The sequence below is a fragment of the Serinus canaria genome, chromosome 1 (genome assembly GCF_022539315.1).
Source record: "Serinus canaria isolate serCan28SL12 chromosome 1, serCan2020, whole genome shotgun sequence".
Taxonomy (NCBI): Eukaryota; Metazoa; Chordata; class Aves; order Passeriformes; family Fringillidae; genus Serinus; species Serinus canaria.
The window spans coordinates 36,242,383-36,260,411 of NC_066313.1; the positions used below are offsets into that span (position 1 = coordinate 36,242,383).

At 37.1% G+C, this 18,029-nt stretch overlaps 1 protein-coding gene across 1 annotated transcript in view; it reads right to left on the bottom strand.

Annotated features, from left to right (window-relative positions):
* SLC36A4 (solute carrier family 36 member 4) overlaps nt 1–18,029 on the bottom strand; it is an 87,649-nt gene that overhangs the window by 39,572 nt on the left and 30,048 nt on the right. Inside the window, 2 exon segments of the mRNA XM_009102748.4 lie at nt 5,923–6,092; nt 11,713–11,882. Coding sequence (XP_009100996.3) covers nt 5,923–6,092; nt 11,713–11,882 — 340 coding nt within the window.

Genomic DNA, 18,029 nt, shown 5'->3' on the forward strand with positions numbered 1-18,029 from the left:
TCAAGTAGGGCCATCCCAGAGCACATGGCACAGGATTGTGTCCACTTTTCTTTCTTTCCCATAATTTTTTTTTTAAAGAACTGTACTCCAAAATCTGAAGTACAAAATCAAAATTCATTCAGAAACCTAACTAACACCTGAACAGAAGAAATCCAACATACACCAAAGTAATTAAACCCCCCCTCCCAAACAGATAAAGCAGGACTTGTTTTAGCTTTTCAGGAATTTACTTTACAACCTAAACTTTCTATATACAGCATTTAAAATATAAAATTTTGCAATGATGAATACTAGCATTAGACCATTCTGCTAGTCCTTACAGCTTTATTTGGAAAATGTATTCACACATTAATGTCTCTAGAACAATGAGCAGTAAGAGACACTTCTGTGGTTTATTCAAATAAACCATAACATTTAAGCATTAATCATAAACCACAGATATCTGGTATCCATATATTAAAGTTGGGTAAAAAAAAAAATAATGTTTGCCCTGTTAAAAAGAACATAAGTTACCATATGTCCATAAATTAATGCCTACCCCAATAGCAACTCATGAGACAACTGAAAACAGCACATAAATAGAAAGGACTCATAATCAGGATATATTAACCCTGAAATTAGGAGCTTAATTCTTCTTGCAAAGGTTGAAAAAAATCTGATTTCACATATCTATTTCTCGTGCCCAAGCATACGGCAAAAAAACACCCAATGATCATCTCTCAACTTTAAAACCACAATACAGGATCTCCTACTTGGAAGCAAGAATTATGCTCACAGCTCCCCACATCCAAAAAAGCCCCAGATAAAACCCTAATACACAGTGGGGAAAAATTAACTGAATTAATCAAAAATTTTATTTTATTCCTTTGACAATTCATAAAATTATTTTGTGTTGATGGACCTGTTAGCAGTCCAAACAAATATTTTATATCTCATCTGGAATTTTCCTAAATCACTAATTTAACTATTCCACTTTTCTGTCATTAATATTACTCTCTGAAATTAACAAACTCTTATTAAAAAAAAAAATCTGTGTCTAATAACTGATACTTAAGCCTCTTCTACATAAATGATTATTAGTTTATTCTAAGAGTATGCATTATTAGACCTTAAAACTCCTTCATGTTACCTTTCCTGCAGCTACTCTAAGCAAGTATTTTTTTGGCACAATGTTAATAAACAGTGTAAGACATCTGGTAAACATAATTTTATCTTCTAATTGTTCAGCATGAAGAACTGTTCTCTTCTAAAACCAGGTACAGTTCAAACAGGGAAATATTTAGAAAAAGAAACTGATAAGCTCAACTGAGTAATTCATTTATTCTCTTGGTAAAATTACACACTAAGCTCAGACTTAATGGCAAGCAACTCAGTAACAGCTCTGTTCATGCTCAGCTGGATCAGCCCTTCAATTAAATTTCTTTCATTTCAAGGTAATAATCAAAACAGCTGACAATTCAAGTGATATCTCCACATCCACATGCAAATGCAGTATTTCTTAATTTACCTTTTAACAAGAAAACCGTGGCTGAAGGAACACAGCCCTAAATTAAGCTATTAAAAGAATATTAGTCTAAACTTCTTGTGTGGATGAAAGATACTATTAATCCTCAGCTCCAGTTTTCTCCATTATACTTGCTGATATTCTTCAGCAGCTTTTACCAATTCACACCAAAAAAATTCTTTCCCTACTATCTTTAATAAATCAAACACAACTTATTCTTTAAAAATGAAAGTAATGCCAGAATTGTTCCCTTCTATTTTATTCCCTTACTTCATGGCTTTGCTGCCACCTTTTCAGATGAAATATTTTCTCAATACTACTTTTTTCCTTCCCATACTTCTTCCAACAGATCCAGCAAGCAGATTTAATTTCAGTGTCCTTCAGTCAGAAGACATGAGAAGGCCTTTCCTAGACAGTGAGATATTTAAATTTTCATTCTAAAGGAAACTTATAGTCTTGCCCCATCCTAAATTTTTTACCACAATTTCTACTGTGAGGCATCAGAAGTGAATATGTCTGATGCCATTTAGCATCAACACTAACTACAGCTTAGCAGATCATCTCTCAGTCTCCAAGTTCTCAGCATATTTTGAAGCTTTTAATACAGGAGGAATTAATTGCTTAAGCTGAACAAAACCTCTCCAAATTTTCCCCTCCCAGAATCACCATGATCTCAGTACAAGTGAGCAAGAGAGAGTAAAGAACACTCATGATGAAACAGCAGTTTATTTCAAGCAATGGGCATAACAGAACTGATTTGCATTAAAAGGGTGTTTTTCTTGCTCTCCGAGACAAGCTGACCTCTGGAAAGATAAAACTTACAGCTTTCTACATAAAAATATTAAATGATCTTTTAAAAATTCATCCAGGATGGACCAGTTCCTTCAGAAGCAGAGTAAGAAAGCTTCACACTTTAACAGTTAATCCCAATGTGCTGGACATACAATTCCATCATGTAACAGGTCTGGCTAAGAGCTGAACCTTGGGCATGATGCCCAGCCTTCACCCAAGCACATGCCACAAACACAGATCCTAACTATATTTGTAACATGTGTTTTAAATATGTAAAATCTGGGTAAATACTTTCAACATTATAAAAATTTCCCCCTGACAAATATTTCAAAGCACTGACGTTATCTGACATTCAAATACCACAAATACCAAGGCAGTACCCACACAAAATTGCACCTGCATATCTCTTCGAGCATTTTCCAAATCCCACGGGGACTCTTGTCCTATTCCTTCTATTTTCTTGTGTTCCTAATTTCTAACTTAGCCTACCACAGTGATGCCTAGTCCAACTTTCCATCCTATTTCTGCCTAGCTAGCTAGACATCGAGGTCCCACCTGCTTTCAGCATCCACCAAACCCAGGGTCCAGCTCTAGGCTGGACTTTTAGCACAAGCTTAGCTCACCCCTCCACTGAGTGCACCAGGTGCTCACCTAGTTTGTAAAACAATGGTTTATGTCAGGATTTATGAAGTATGGTGGGATCTTCCAACTTGCTACACCATGTACAGTGAAATCCAAACAAAGATGAAGAGACGTTTGTCTCTTGCAAACAAAATAGAAAAAAGCTGAAGAAGAACAGGGAAATCTAAAAATGCAGAAGATTCTTATGATCATTCTCCTGCAATGCTAAGTGTTCAAAAGTGAGCAAGTAATGAAAAACCCTACGCAACACAGATGGCTCTTGGGTGTGTGTTACATCCCGTCAGTCGCCAAATCCTTACTTAAAACAAACCTTAGCAGACCAGAAAAAAATGACAAAAAAAAAGACTCCTGGTCTGCCTCTTCCAAAAAATGTTTGTCATACACTCCAACAATAAAAGAATGACATAATTTTTGAGTAATGCAAAAGCCCCAAGAATTAGTAATAAGTGATTTTTCATGTCTTCTCTTAAAAAGCTAATGTGCTACTAGGACCACAGCTGAAGTTCCTCTTCTCAAATAACTGTTTTCAAGCAAGCAGATTCCCTTTAATCAGTGTATGACCTCTGAATGGTCCAGACATTACAACACACTCCGTCACTGATATCAAAACCATTTAATTTCTAAAATTCAATTTAAAAGGTTTTGGATTTTTACTTTCTATTAAAGAAACACTTTCTGAATCATTTTAGGAACCATGTTCTGCAGTTAGACAAAGTGCAGCTAAGTGAAAAGTGATTTAAATTAATTCTGTTTAAAACCAGTGCTTCAATGAAAAATGAAGATGAATGTAAGCATGGGAGCTTACACAATTGTTGGCGAAAAAGTATTACAGCTACTGCATGCATACAAGTTGCAGAAACCATTTGGGAAAAACCTGAAATGCCATTAGGTTAACACAACACATCACACAACAGCTTGGCAAATATCAAACCTTTAAGAGCAAACTTTTAATGTTACTTTTTTGTGCCTTGCAGCAAACAATATAATATCCTCAAATATCCCAGTAACACCCATAACACTTCAGCAGCTCCATTTCAGAGATTCATATCACAGGTAAGTTGCAATGGCATACACTAGGTACAATTTTACTACACATATTTTTTTCAAAGACATAAAGGCAGAGCATTCTAATGCTACATCTTTATATATACAGCTCTATCTTTTGTATATATGTATCTTGACATATATATAGCTAATTTCCTTTCTTTTTCTACTTTCTTTTTTTGGACATTGTTTCCCAGTTTTTTCTTTTCTGACTACCCAGAAACTACAAAGGTTAATGATAAAATTAAGGAAAAAACCTATTATGAAGTAATTTATATTATGAAGTCATTTATAATTTTCCCAAGTCAATCAGGGAAATGTGCCTTTAAGCCTGTTCACCACTGGCTCTTCTCATCAGACACATACATGGAACTATCTTTCACCTATAAATCCTTGAAGCCTTTGAGTGTAAGCCACAGTTTGGATATACAACATTTTTAGCTTTTCAAATCTATTGTGATATCATTACCAGGGCAGGTGGTAATGGACACATAAAGGGCAACAGAGATTGAGTAGAAGTCAAGGGTCTCATGACAGCAAGGTGTGGTTAGGACATGAGATCTTACTGGTGACTCTAAGAAGTCAAGCTTCCAAAAGCTTCAAGCTTTGAACCTTGAAGCTTTTTGATCTAGATGTCTCCCAAGTATTACAAGAGCTACTCATCTATCCTCAATCCTAAAATCTTAACACCTTCATCACCTGAAATGGACGAAATAGGCTATATGATGCTTCAGGAGATATGTACTTCATCATTCAAGAAAAATTTGGGTTTTCTTTTTATTTTGTTAGTTTCACAAAGCAGATGTATTTTCAGAGCTGCAAGTTATTAGATTGATGGTATTTCTCTTTGCTTACTGTAGTAATTAAATTGCACTGACATTAAACTGTTTTTCTCTAAAAGCTTGACCTTAAAAAGGTCTCATGGATGTTAAAAGTTTTCTTTTACAACAATTCTTAGATGTCATCCAGTACATTAGCTACTGCATTCATCAAGGGAATGGAGACAATAAACTAACTATCTTCTCTTTCATCAATATTTTCCCCTAAAACACAAGGCTTAGCATTTTTTTTCTTATTTATCAGTTTTGATTGTTTTTAAGATATTAGCAGTTTATTTCAATACAAATGGTCAAGTCAAGAGGCCAGCTTTGTACTAGAAACAATTTTTTAAATACTGTCTCTGAGAAAAGGTTGCTATGTTATTGAGCACTTTGGCTGGGAGCTGTAAAAGCAAAGCTGAACTTCCCCCACATTTCATTATCTTCAGGAGTATTGATTCCTGGATGAGACCACACTCACCATTCAATGTCAGCTCTGCTGACTCCTACTAGCACATCCCAAGCAGCTGTGAGAAAGCAGGGACACAGCAGGAGGGAAGATTAGGGGACAAGCAAGAAAAACAACAGGAGTAACAGGCAGTGAAGGTAGAGATGCAAAACCACTTTGGAGCATTATCCTAAAATAAGTGGCACTTCAGGAACTCCGTGACCAGGCATCCATGTTTGCCAATGCTGCTTTATGGATACAGACCCAGCACACCTTTAGGCTTAATCCTCAGATCAACAAACAGAAACAATTTCCCCACGACAAGCATGTACTGAAAATCACATAGATAAATGCTGACAAATCTCAGCAATGTGTATCTCACTTAAAATAATTATTTGAGAAAGGTTTATTTTCCAGTTGGCAGCTTTAGGGTATTACCAGCAAAATATATTGTTGTCAAATAATTGGTCACACCTACTAAACAAATGTGGTTAAAATACAAATAGAACATTAGTTTCATTTGTTCAAAAAAGTCAAAATGTAGTGAAGTATTGAAACAGTAGTGAAGTATTGCTAGCCTCCAAAAAAATAAACAACAAGATATATATTTAAATAAACAGGTCCCAACAAAATGTAATAGCAAGTTTTTTAATGGATGTTCTGCACATACTTACAGGTTGAGCAGACTAACAGTGCTCTCACCACAAGCTCACTGAATAACTTCCACTTCTGCCTCACTCTGGAAGTGACAACTGGAATAAGAATCTCTGCAGGGACGTAGAACTGAATCGAGTATGTAACAAAAATCCCAAAGGAGTACAGAATTTTCACAGACTGATACAACCTGTTGAAAACATTTACAGTCATGTAAGTATGTAAGTTGCAAATTCTTCATAAAAAATTCACTTGATAATGGCCCTAGGGAGATACACACATGCGCACACACACACACACACACACATATATATACACACACATATATATGACTTTTTTTTCCTCCAGAAAACATGAATATATTTTAACTGCCTAAGAAATTGCAGAAGCCAAGCCAACTAGACTAAATCTTCCAATAAAGGGCACACATTCTTACCACTGTTACTTGTGGCTGAGTAAACAAATGACAAAGACCTATCCATGCCTTCAAAAGGTTTAAATTTAGATATATTTTTAATTCGTGCCACATTATTACAAGCATTTGTCATTACTTGCAGCAAACTGACAGAAATTGAGTCTCTTTGTATGATTTACTTTCTATGGACATTATAAAATCTTGGGTGAGGGTTTGGTTCATTACTTCAGTCCTTAAAAAGACATTCAACTGATGCAAAGCCAACGTCTTTATTGATGACATGGATGAGGGGATTGAGTCTTTCATTAGTAAATTTGCAGACAACACTAAGCTGGGAGTGTATGTTGATCTGTTGGAAGGTAGGAGGGCTCTGCAGAGAGACCTGGAATGGTTGGATGGATGGGCAGAGCCCAGTAGGATGAAGTTTAATAAATCCAAGTGCCCAGTCCTGCATTTTGGCCACAATAAACCCCTGTAACATTACAGGCTGGGGATGGTGTGGCTGGACAATGCCCAGGCAGAAAGGGACCTGGGGGAGCTGACAGCCAGCTGAACATGAGCCAGCAGTGTGCCCTGGTGGCCAAGAAGGCCAAGGGCATCCTGGCCCTTCTCAGGAACAGTGTGGCCAGCAGGAGCAGGAAGGTCATCCTTCCCCTGTACCTGGCACTGGTGAGGCCACACCTGGAGTGCTGTGTCCAGATCTGGCCCCTCAGTTTGGGAAGGACATTGAGACACTCGAGCACATCCAGAGGAGGCAGTGAGGCTGGAGAGGGGCTTGGAACACAAGCCCTGTGAGGAACGGCTGAGGGAGCTGGGGGTGTTTAGCCTGGAGAAAAGGAGACTCAGGGGTGACCTTATCACTCTCTACAACTCCCTGAAAGGTGGCTGTAGCCAGGTGGGAATTGGACTCTTCCTCCAGGCAGCAACTGACAGAACCAGAGGACTCAGCCTCAAGCTGCGTCAAGGGAAATATAGGCTGGATATTAGGAAAAAATTTTTACTGAAAAGATGATAAAGTTCTGGAATAGTCGGCCTGGGGAGGTGGTAGAGTCACCATCTCTAGATGTGTTTAGGAAAAGACTGGATGTGGCACTCAGTGCCATGGTTTAGTTGAGGTCTTAGGGCATGGATTGGACTCAATGATCTTGAAGGTCTCTTCCAACCTAGTGATTCTGTGAATGCTAAGTAAGAAAATAAAAAACACCAGCAAGAGTAGGGAAAGAACAAATAGGACCTTAATCTCTGTATCTCTCAAAGCCTGGCAGGGGTCACCTAAAGCATTCTCTCTTTGAGTATCACAGTCTGTATCTGCACTAGTAAATAAAATCCAGCCAGGACTGCTTTTGGCCCCTTATCCTATGACCAAATGGCATGGCATGGCAAAACTTTTTACCTGTACATCTCAGCTCTTTTCCACCATACTTTCTATGATTCTATGATATGAGGAAGAAAAGAAAAATAAGCTTCAACTAAAAAAATATATTTTGACTAATAGGTCTTAAATTATCTGTATCAAAAGTGTGGCCATCACTGTACACAACTCAGGGAATCTCCAAAGGCACAATTGAATGGACAGAAAAGCTATTGCACCAATTTGCATGCTGACATAATGGTCTAGCTAGTTTAGAAGCTGCTGCTTTTGTGACACAAATATTTTTGACTGCTGAGCAGCTTTTAGAAATTTAGAGAGAACAAGAGTTCTGCAAGACTGTCCTTATTCCAGAAGTTTAGATAGATTTTAGCTGGTTAAATTTCAGCTGACCAGATACCCAGAATTCACCTCTACTCCTCAGGCTTTCGACTACCCCAAGCATTTACAAAAGTAATTTCTAAAATATATTGAAAAACAGGATTAGTAAGCATCTCCATTACACTATTTTTCTAAAGCTCTATGAGGATTAAAACTTTCCAAATTAAAAAAATAATTTTTATATTACTGAGATGATTTTACTAGTAATTTAATATTATATTCCAATCAGAAAAAGATGACTCCTTAGGCTACCTTTTAATAAAAATCTAAATCATTCATATGTGCTAAACCTCTTTTCAATTCTTCATTTTCGATTTCATTATTCCCATTTTAAGGGTAGAAACATTGGCAAGCAGTGCAACAAAACTTGCAGAACAACACAGCTAGACCAAACAGAGCAATAATTATGGGAAGCTTTCACTTGAACTAGTCCCATGTGAAGTCTTGTTGAACTTCAACACACCAATGTTTCTACAGTCAATAACCTTTGGGGTTCACAGTAAGGGAACTGTTGCACCAAGACTCACTTATATCTTAACAAAGAACAGGTGGTGGAAAGAACCTTCATATTCAGACTCAGGAAGACAAGAACCCAAAGGAGAACAAAGAAGAAATTTTCGACAGTGAGGATAGGGAAGCTGTGAATGTCTCATCCCTGGAAGTGCTCACGGCCAGGCTGGATGGAGCTTGGAGCAACCTGGTCTTAAGAAAGATTTCTCTGCTCATGGCAGAGGGATCAGAAAAGATGATCTTTAAAGTTCCTCTCCAACTGAAACCATTTTATGAAACTATGAGACCCTAACCAAGGATACTAACAAGTATTAAAGCAGAATTTTCTACAATTTACATCTGCAAATACTGAAAACTACTCTTTAAGTCAATTTTCAACATATTCTAAGTAATATATTATGCTGAGTGACAATTTGTACTCCCAAACACCATCTAAAATAGAACAGCACCAAGTCATTTATCCAAAAGCACCAATCTAGCAAGATTTTTTTTAATACAAGTAGTCCTCTATTTAAATTAAACTTAAGAACTTAACTAGTCTAGGGCCTGTGTCAATTCATCTGTGAGAATATCTGTGTGAAATAAAGCTCAGAAAGCAGCAGAATTTTAATTTAATTTTCTTTATCAGGAAAAGCTTATTTTTAAGACAGGGGTTGTCCAGCTGGAATTAACCACATAAGCCAAGTCTCACTGCTTAGATACATTCCAGGTCTTTCGCCTGTCTGTCTTCTTATTGAAAAGATTCCTCTGCTCCTTGCAATTTCTCTGGTTCAAACTGGCAACTTACTGGCTTTTTATATGAGGACCAAACAGCAAAATACTGTCCTGCGGTTCACTGGAAATTTGTTTTGCTAGCCCAGTTAATTGCAGCCATTTGTCCCTCAGTACTGTATCAGGTAACCCACAGTCCTGCACAGCAACAGCATCGTACATCACAATCCCTGAACGCACCCACTGAGCTGCTTCTCCTAATTTTGTTTGGTGCTCTGGGGTACTCTCCAGGGTAAGACAAAAACAGATGACTTTGTTAACTGTGGATATGTGCCCTGAGTAGCTTTGAGGTTATTACGCTTATAATGCCAATTTCCAACCCTACAGAGCACCAGTTTCCATCTCTTTTATTATCTGTTTCCTTGCATTAGGCCTGCAAAGCCATCAGCACAAATATCATCATCATCACATCTGCACTGTAGCCAAGAGCTATTTGAAAACTCCTATGTGAACAGCTCTGGTAGACAGCAGGGATGCAGAATAAAGTTCATTCTGTTGCCTGCATGAGCACAATAAAAAACAACAGTGAGTAGCAACCTTAGCTTATTCCAAATTCCTCTCACTCCCTGTTTTTTAATAACACCTCTCTTCACGGCACAAATAAACCCAAAACTACCATTCATAACAAGCTTTTCACTAATCTTATAAACAAGGACTGCCACGTTATATTAGAAATGGAAGTATTTTTCCTTTCAGCTGCATCACACAGAATTGATACAGTGAACATTGCAGATTTCTGGTTTTTTGGGTTTTTTTCACGTCAGAGAATCAAAGAATGGTTTGGGTTTAAAGGAACCTCAAAGATCATCCAGTTCCAACTCTCCTGCCATGGGTAGTACCTTAACCTAGATCAGGTTACTCAGAACCCCATTCAGCTTGGTCTTTAACATTCCAGGGATGGGGAGTCCACAATCTCTCTGGACAACCTGTCCCAGTGCCTCACCACCCTCACACTACAGAATTTTTTACTAATTTCTAATTCAAATTTGCCTTCTTTAACTTAAGGGCAATTCCATCTTGGAGGGAGGGAAGAGGAAGGAAGGAAGTGGCGGAAGGGAGGAAGTGGCGGAAGGGAGGGAGGGAGGGAGGGAGGGAGGGAGGGAGGGAGGGAGGGAGGGAAGGGGCCCAAATCTCAGTTTTTACAACAGCAATATAAAAACAAAGCAAGCAAACAGGCAGAAATAGATGAAAGTTCTAGCAATGAAAAATCATTCATCCTTCAAGACACATTTTTTATACTCTCATATATTAAACATTGGAATCAGTCTGGCAATTAAACAAAACTTCTTAAGAATATTAAAAATGCATAGTTCACATTGACTCCAAGGAATGAAAAGGAAGAAAGTAAAGTGAAAAAATAACACTTAAAAACTGAGAACATTCTTTACATGTGCTCTCCTCTTTTTCAAAAAATAAAAAAGTCAACATTCATTTCATCTAAGCAGGGGTTTTTTTGCCAGTAATTTGAGATTTCACTACTTTAATAAACTACTACAACAGACATTGAAGAATTAGATGCAAGTATATAATCTGTAAAACATTATCTGATCAGAATGAAAATATTAAAATATTTTAATAGTTTTAATAAAAGTAAAAATATAAAAATATTTTAATAGTTTTAATAAAATATTTTAATAAATATTTTTAATAGAAATTTTAGCACTTTTGCACTGCTGATATACCTAATTTTAGGCCTATTAGACAAAAGTATTAAAAAATAAATTATATTAGAGCATAGCTAGAGTATATCCATCCACAGACAGATACAGAACTAACTATACAGCAGTTGAAATAATTTTCAGTGCATCTTCAGCATGAAACATGTGCAGCCCTCATAACATAAGAAAAAAAATAGCTAAATAAAAAATTGTAGTATCCTCAAGACACTGGCAAACATAAGCTTCATTCTCCTGATAGGAACTCATCATATGCACTATCCATGGACTTGCACTTGAACTACAAACCTATTCATCTTTGATGTCTTCTATTCCATTTGGCCACCTGCAAAACTCAGTGATTACACTAAAAAAGGGCACTATATTACCAGGATATCCAAGGTAAAAGTTGCTCATGTCAGAACTGTGACAGTTTCTTGCAAGCTGCATATTCCCTCCTTCAACAGTCCTGGAACTAGGTCCTTCTAAAGATGGAATGATTTATAATATCATTGATCAGCACTTATAATATCATTGATCACTCTCCCTATGCAAGTCCTTTTAATATGGAAGAAATTACTAGCTAGGACCACAGCTCTGTTGAGGATACACTAAAAGTCTTAGCACCCTGATGGCACTGAGGCATGGGCCAACCTTTCCAACATTCCTGCCTTCTAGATTACTGCTTTTCAATGACAGAGGCACTTACCACTTATCCTGTGGCAGGTTTAAAGTTATGCTGCCTTTGACTTCATCCCCAAAGCGCATATACCCTAGGGTGGCCAGCGAGATGTACAGTGCCATGACTATTGCCATCCCAATGTTCAGTGCCTGGGGGAAACGTGTGCTGTCCTTCATTCTGTTTTCCAATGGCAGTACCTGGAAATACAGGGAGAATCAATCACATTTTATGTTCTCAGAGTAAAACTACTTGTCTCCCCTCTTTCAATGCCAACTTCCAAAATTCAGGTTATGTCATAAATAAGTAAGATTATTCTACAATAATGTTTTACCGCCTGGATGGTCACAATGCTTCCTGTACCCAACAGAAAAACTATGCTTATTGAAAAGAACCTCTTTTGGTTGGAAAAAGGCATCAGTGTGGAATCACATAGCAATATTTATGGGTTAGAAAAACTGCCAAGAGAAACTTATGGTGTCGAGATGAAAATATATAAGCAATGAGAGTAACATGATTTTTTTTGTGGCAACAAAATTTTTCAGAATCCAAGGATATTTCTCCTGTTCCTGTCAGGTATGCCTGCACTGTCAGCCTCCATCATAGACAAACCTACCAACACACAAGTTCAGCCTCAGCACACAGCCTCAGCCCTCCCAGCAAGGAATCTGGAGTCCATGACTACCAGAATGCAGTCCCACGCTCTTTTTCATCTCTCTGACAGAAATATGGCCAGGCACACCAAGCCCTGCTTTTCCTAAACATAGTGCTTTGAGTCTCACATAGTCAAACCATCTCACCAGGCCTGTCACTTCAAAGTGAAGACACAGGCGTTGCAACCGTTACTGCATGAAGTTTGCTGGGAATTGCCTTTTACTTTTACTCTACAGCATTCAGAAAAATACTCCTAGTAAGTTCCAATTTAAGTTTTTAGACACCCACCCAAAATTTCCAGGCAAGATAGTAAAACCAAGTGACAAGCTCACATATTGCTCTTCCCAGTTTCAATTTCACCAGCGAAACAGATCATTAAAACATCAGCTGAAGGTACAGGGATACCCCTAGACAAGCACACTTTCCCCACCTCTTTCAGGAGAACTGTACAGTCATCTCAAATACTAAATATGGGATACAGTCCAAGATTAAGACATATAATACTGTATGTCTACATCTAAGTGAAAAATCCAAGCTTCTACTGATGCCTTAGGATTTCAGCTTTTCTATTTTTCATATATTTGTAATCCTGCAATTCTTTAGTGTATAACGCTAAACTCCATACAGAGTGTTACTACTGTTTTTCCATTTTGGTCAGACAAAGCAATTCCTCTCTAGACCTGAGAATCAAGGACACCTTACTGTCTCAGTCCCAAGAGATGTAAACAAAAGTGATTTGGGGGGCAGCAAACTTGGGGTAAAATGTCTTCATTACCTGAAGCTGTAACTGGAAGATTAATCCCCAATATGCAAATGGACCAAACTTATAAAAGTATGGAAACCCGTGACCTGTCATTCATTTTTGGATGTAGCCCCTGTGGGGGGCCTTCATCTGCCCTAAATGTACCTGAAGGCCCTTTAATAAATATAACCACTTTTTATTCACTTAATTTTTTCTGGCCTTTGTTTTCAGGTAGTCCCAAAAAGGCATCACTATGATGAAATTAGCTAATGAAGATCTTGGCAATACAGACAGTGGAATAAAGTTCACAGTTCAGCTTATCTTTCAGTAGACATGCAGGTTATATTTGATGATGGCACAGTTAATTAAAGAAGCTTGTCATCCCTGGTTAGCACTTATGTCATATCTAATACAGACAAACAGTCCCAGTGCAATAAGGTTGCCCTGTAAAAGCTAGTGCTCATCATACAAAATTGCTTTTTAATTGACTGAATATTTACTATTTAAGCAATATGAGGTATGAAAAAATCAGATTTCATCCACTAATTAACTAACAACTTGATATATCTGAATTTCTGGCATATTATTTTCTAGATGGTAATTACTCCTTTCCTCCTAGTCACCCACTGACATTTACTTCCTGACTTGTAGTAGCATACCACTGCCAGTCTATATAACACAGCTCCATTTCTCCTATATTTCAAATCCCAAAAAAGTAATTTCACACTTGGGAACTGAGAGGTCCCTGAAAAGGTGCACATTTAGCGGCAATTTTCATTCCTATTCAATTAAAGTGCATTATACATGTTAACTTCTTTATATATATCAGAGCCTCCACTACTGATGTTCCTCCAGGAAAGACCTGAACTTGAACTGTAACTTGATCTGGTGAAGAATGCAAAATTTAAACAAAGAAGAGTTTCAAAAATTAAATCAATTTTCAAATGAGTGCTGAGCAGCAGGAAGAATACAAAAGAGACGTGGTCTGTAACAGACTCTGACCAGGATATCTCCCTTTAAAATCTTTTTATATTTTAACAAAGTTGTTTTCACAGGCAGACTAGAATATCATAGAATTGTCTACCTGAAAATCAGTTCATAAATGAAGTAAAGGACTAGCAACACACGCTATGCTCAATGTTTCTGAGTCCAAAGGAAACAGTGAAATTTTCTTTTTAAATTTCTAACTATACAGAAATTTTTTTTATCTTTAGCATTTAAACCCAACCAGTTTAGTATTTAAACCAGAAGACCCGTGTTTCTGCAAGGAAACAAAAACTTTAAAAAATTAAAAGCAACTAAAAACCATTACAGGTTAATGCTCTTAAGCATACACACTCTGCTTTTTAACTACCTACAAAACTAAGTTTACTCATTAAATGCAATGAAATTATTTCCTGTACAATTATGAGTAAATCAGAATAAAACATATCTATTTAAACTCATAGTCTCATATCATCATCCCCTCATTTTTGCTGAGTGTAAGGAAATTAGACACTAAAAGAAATACAGGATAATAAGACTGGTGGTGAGAGACACATTAACATATGTAGACCTTGAAATTATATTTAAAAATGCTAATTCCTCCCAGCTTATCCTTCAGTTAGTATCAGGACTACATGTGTCTCCAGGCTGAACAGATGAGAATGCTAATGCAGCCTTTCATGCATCACTCAGTCCAGGTGAGAGTGTCCCTGCCCTGCTCAGCACTTCCTAGGTTCAAGCACCCTCTCTGAGCAGCAGCAGCAATCTCAAGACAGTCGTCACAGCAGGAGATGCTTCCCTCAGTAAAAAACTGATCCCCAAAGAAATCATGCAAATAACTTGAGCCAGGTTTGATAGAGTATCCAGTATAACCTACTCCAGGAAAGCTAAAAATTTCTGTAACTCATGGGATTAGCATGACACTGAGTAACAACCAATTACATGTATATTACCAAAATCACCCAGCTCCCTAAACTGTTGGAGCCTATCAGGATCTAAAAGATCAGTGGAGTGTCCACAAGGAGACAGAGGCTGCCAGGAGATATGATGTAAGCCAGTGCTTGTTCTGACGCTGAGTCACTGTGGGCAGCTACTGCATAGATCTTCATTGTAAAATTTATTTCCAGTCCCTGCACAGCTCCTCTTGCAATGACTTCAGGAAATCTAACTTTTCATCTGAATGCAAGAGACAAGGTTCTTTTCACAAATGCTTTTTAGTTCGGTTTTTACTGCTGCCTTTCTGGAACCAGGAAGTGAGATGAGTTCAGATTCAGTTTCAAATATACATTTTTTAACCTTTTTATTTAATGACTCTCTTCTGTGCTTCTGATTTCCATGCTCTGCTTCCTTCAAGCTCTTTCCCCTTCACTTCACACTAGTCCCTGTCATAACCCTAAACACCTATGAAATCAGATATTTTAGACTAAACTTATTCTTTTCATAATTTCTCAATTTCCATCCTTTTTTTTCCTCCTCACTGAGTAAATGCTCTATCATTTTTCTCTGTCAGCTGCTTCACAGAGTTCTTCCTACAATTTTTGAGACATTTGCACATATCCCTACTGTTATACTCCTTGAAACTTAATATTAGATTGTTTTAGTTACAATCAACCTTTGGCTTCTTAAAATTGCAAAACAAGCATAGTACATCTTGCTTTCATCCACCAAATAAGTTCAAAACTACCCATAATTAATTGGCAAAGAATCATAACTGAATGTTTGAAATAACCTGGCTAATCTGATATCACCATTATGCAAAGTGCTTTCCCCTTCATTTCAAGCTGCTTGAAGTAGGTATAAATATTCCCAGTAATACCATTGCTTCCTCATCCCTTGCCTTGAATATCCTGCTACACTCACAGTCTTCCTGCAAATAAGCTGCAGGGGACTGCCTAATTTTAATCAGAAATCTCTACAGTACTTGTCATATAACTGCACCAAAAAAAAAAACCCACAAGAGAATTCGACCTGCAGACAATCAGATAAACTTTTATTTAATTTTCATAGCCACTGAAAGCTAATCTTGTAATGGATAGCTTAAGAGCAGACGTGCTTAATGTTTAAATACATACAGTCACCTTTCCATTTCTCAGGAAATCCCACTAAAATGGCCATCCTTTATCCCCTCCACTTTTAAAGTAAGTATATCAGGTAGACAGCTATATAGAAGTTTTGACTGGCTAAAGCTAGAGACAACTCGAGAATTTTGGAAAATTAAAAGCAATATATTTATCAATTTACTCAGGGGAAAAAAATATCTCTAATCATGCTTTACAGCGGCAAAATAAAGCCCTTTTCAATCAAAGCAAAAAAGCTGATATCAAAGGTATTCAAGATATGTAAATCTAAATTAAACTACCTAACCTCCAAAGACAAAATATTAAATCCTCAGCAGACAAATGCAGTGCAAGCCTGGCCCATTCCTTCTTGTCTGCAGAAGGTACCAATGAATTCATCTGCTCACTGAAAGGTGGATTTACAACCACACAGCCTATGGGGGAACAGTCTGCAGAAAAAGTACAGCTACCTCAAGTAAAATAATAATAATAACAACATACATCATTATTATATTACCATGTTTGGTTGCCTGTCCTAGTGCATCTCCTCTTGTACTGCACAGAAAAAGGCCATGCAATATTTTGAGCAACAGGCTTCTATTCCATCTCTTTTAGATACATTTTTAAAGCTCACTCTCTTTACTAAGCTACAGAACATCACTATTTAGAACATGTACAATAAACAATCCAATTTTCCTTAACAGATACCTCATGACTGCAAACAAAAGGGCAGCTACTATTACCCAAGGAAAAATGCAAGCCAAATGGTGACTGCACATCAATTTTTATAGTAAAAGTTTTATATGAAATAAATAAATCCAGAAGACAAGTTCTCACTACCTTCTGAAATCTGCTGAGCAATTCCAATCACTCCAAAAACCAATCTCCTCAGACTCCAGTAAAGCCCCTTTCCACTTGTTTCACCAGGAAAAAGAATTACTTGCCTACATAAAAAAACCAAACCCAATCTACCGCCCTATTCTGACGGCCTTGATTTAACAGTGCTTGAAGGAATTGTGTAAATCTTACCTAGCTTGCTGTCCAAACTTTGCACTTTCCAGGGCTTTTTCTTTTATTATGTTCAAGAGTTTATTTATCTCTTGATTATTACATTTATTTAATCTTTACCTCGCTCTGAAATTTAACAGAAGTTCTGCAAGTTTGTGCATTATCATGCCCTATGTGACTTTGTGAACCAAATCCAAAAAATTTCTCTCCAATGAAAACTGAAAATGATAAAGCAGCATTTTTGTTCAATCACCAATATTTTAAAATATTTTTAAATAACTGTCCTGTCAAAATCACTGAAGTGTTATATGCTTTGCTGGCCTTTACAATAGTATGTAGTTTTATCCAGCAAAAGATAAATGCTAATAGAAAATTACGTTGCTAATTTATCAGACAGTTCCAGCCCCCAGCCACTTGGACTGCAGCCTACAGACTATACAGTACTATGGTCTAACATGTTCTATAAAAGTTATGCTACTATCAAAATTTCCACAAGGTAAGTGATAAAAGAAAAAAACTTCTTAGAAATGCAAGTGTTGCTGTAGGGTATTTTCAATCTACTGCAATAATACAGAAAGATGTAGTATATGATTGTGTGTTTCTGGACTCTTTCTGGCTCAGAAGGTAAAAACAAAATTTCCCAGAGCTGCAATGGCACTTAAATTTTTATGCTAGCCAATGATCAAACCCACATTGAATTTAAGTCCCCTCAAAATAAGTTATAATGATTTCTAAGTTCTCACCTATGCCTACCTGCTTCTTTGTAGACAAGAGACAAAAAATTTACAAACTTCAGTCTGTTGCAATGCAAATGGTTTAAAATAAAATGTCTTCCCAAAAGGTCTTTTATCTTTTACCTGAAATGCTCCTCCAACCACACGTTGCTTTAGTTTCTAAGGGAA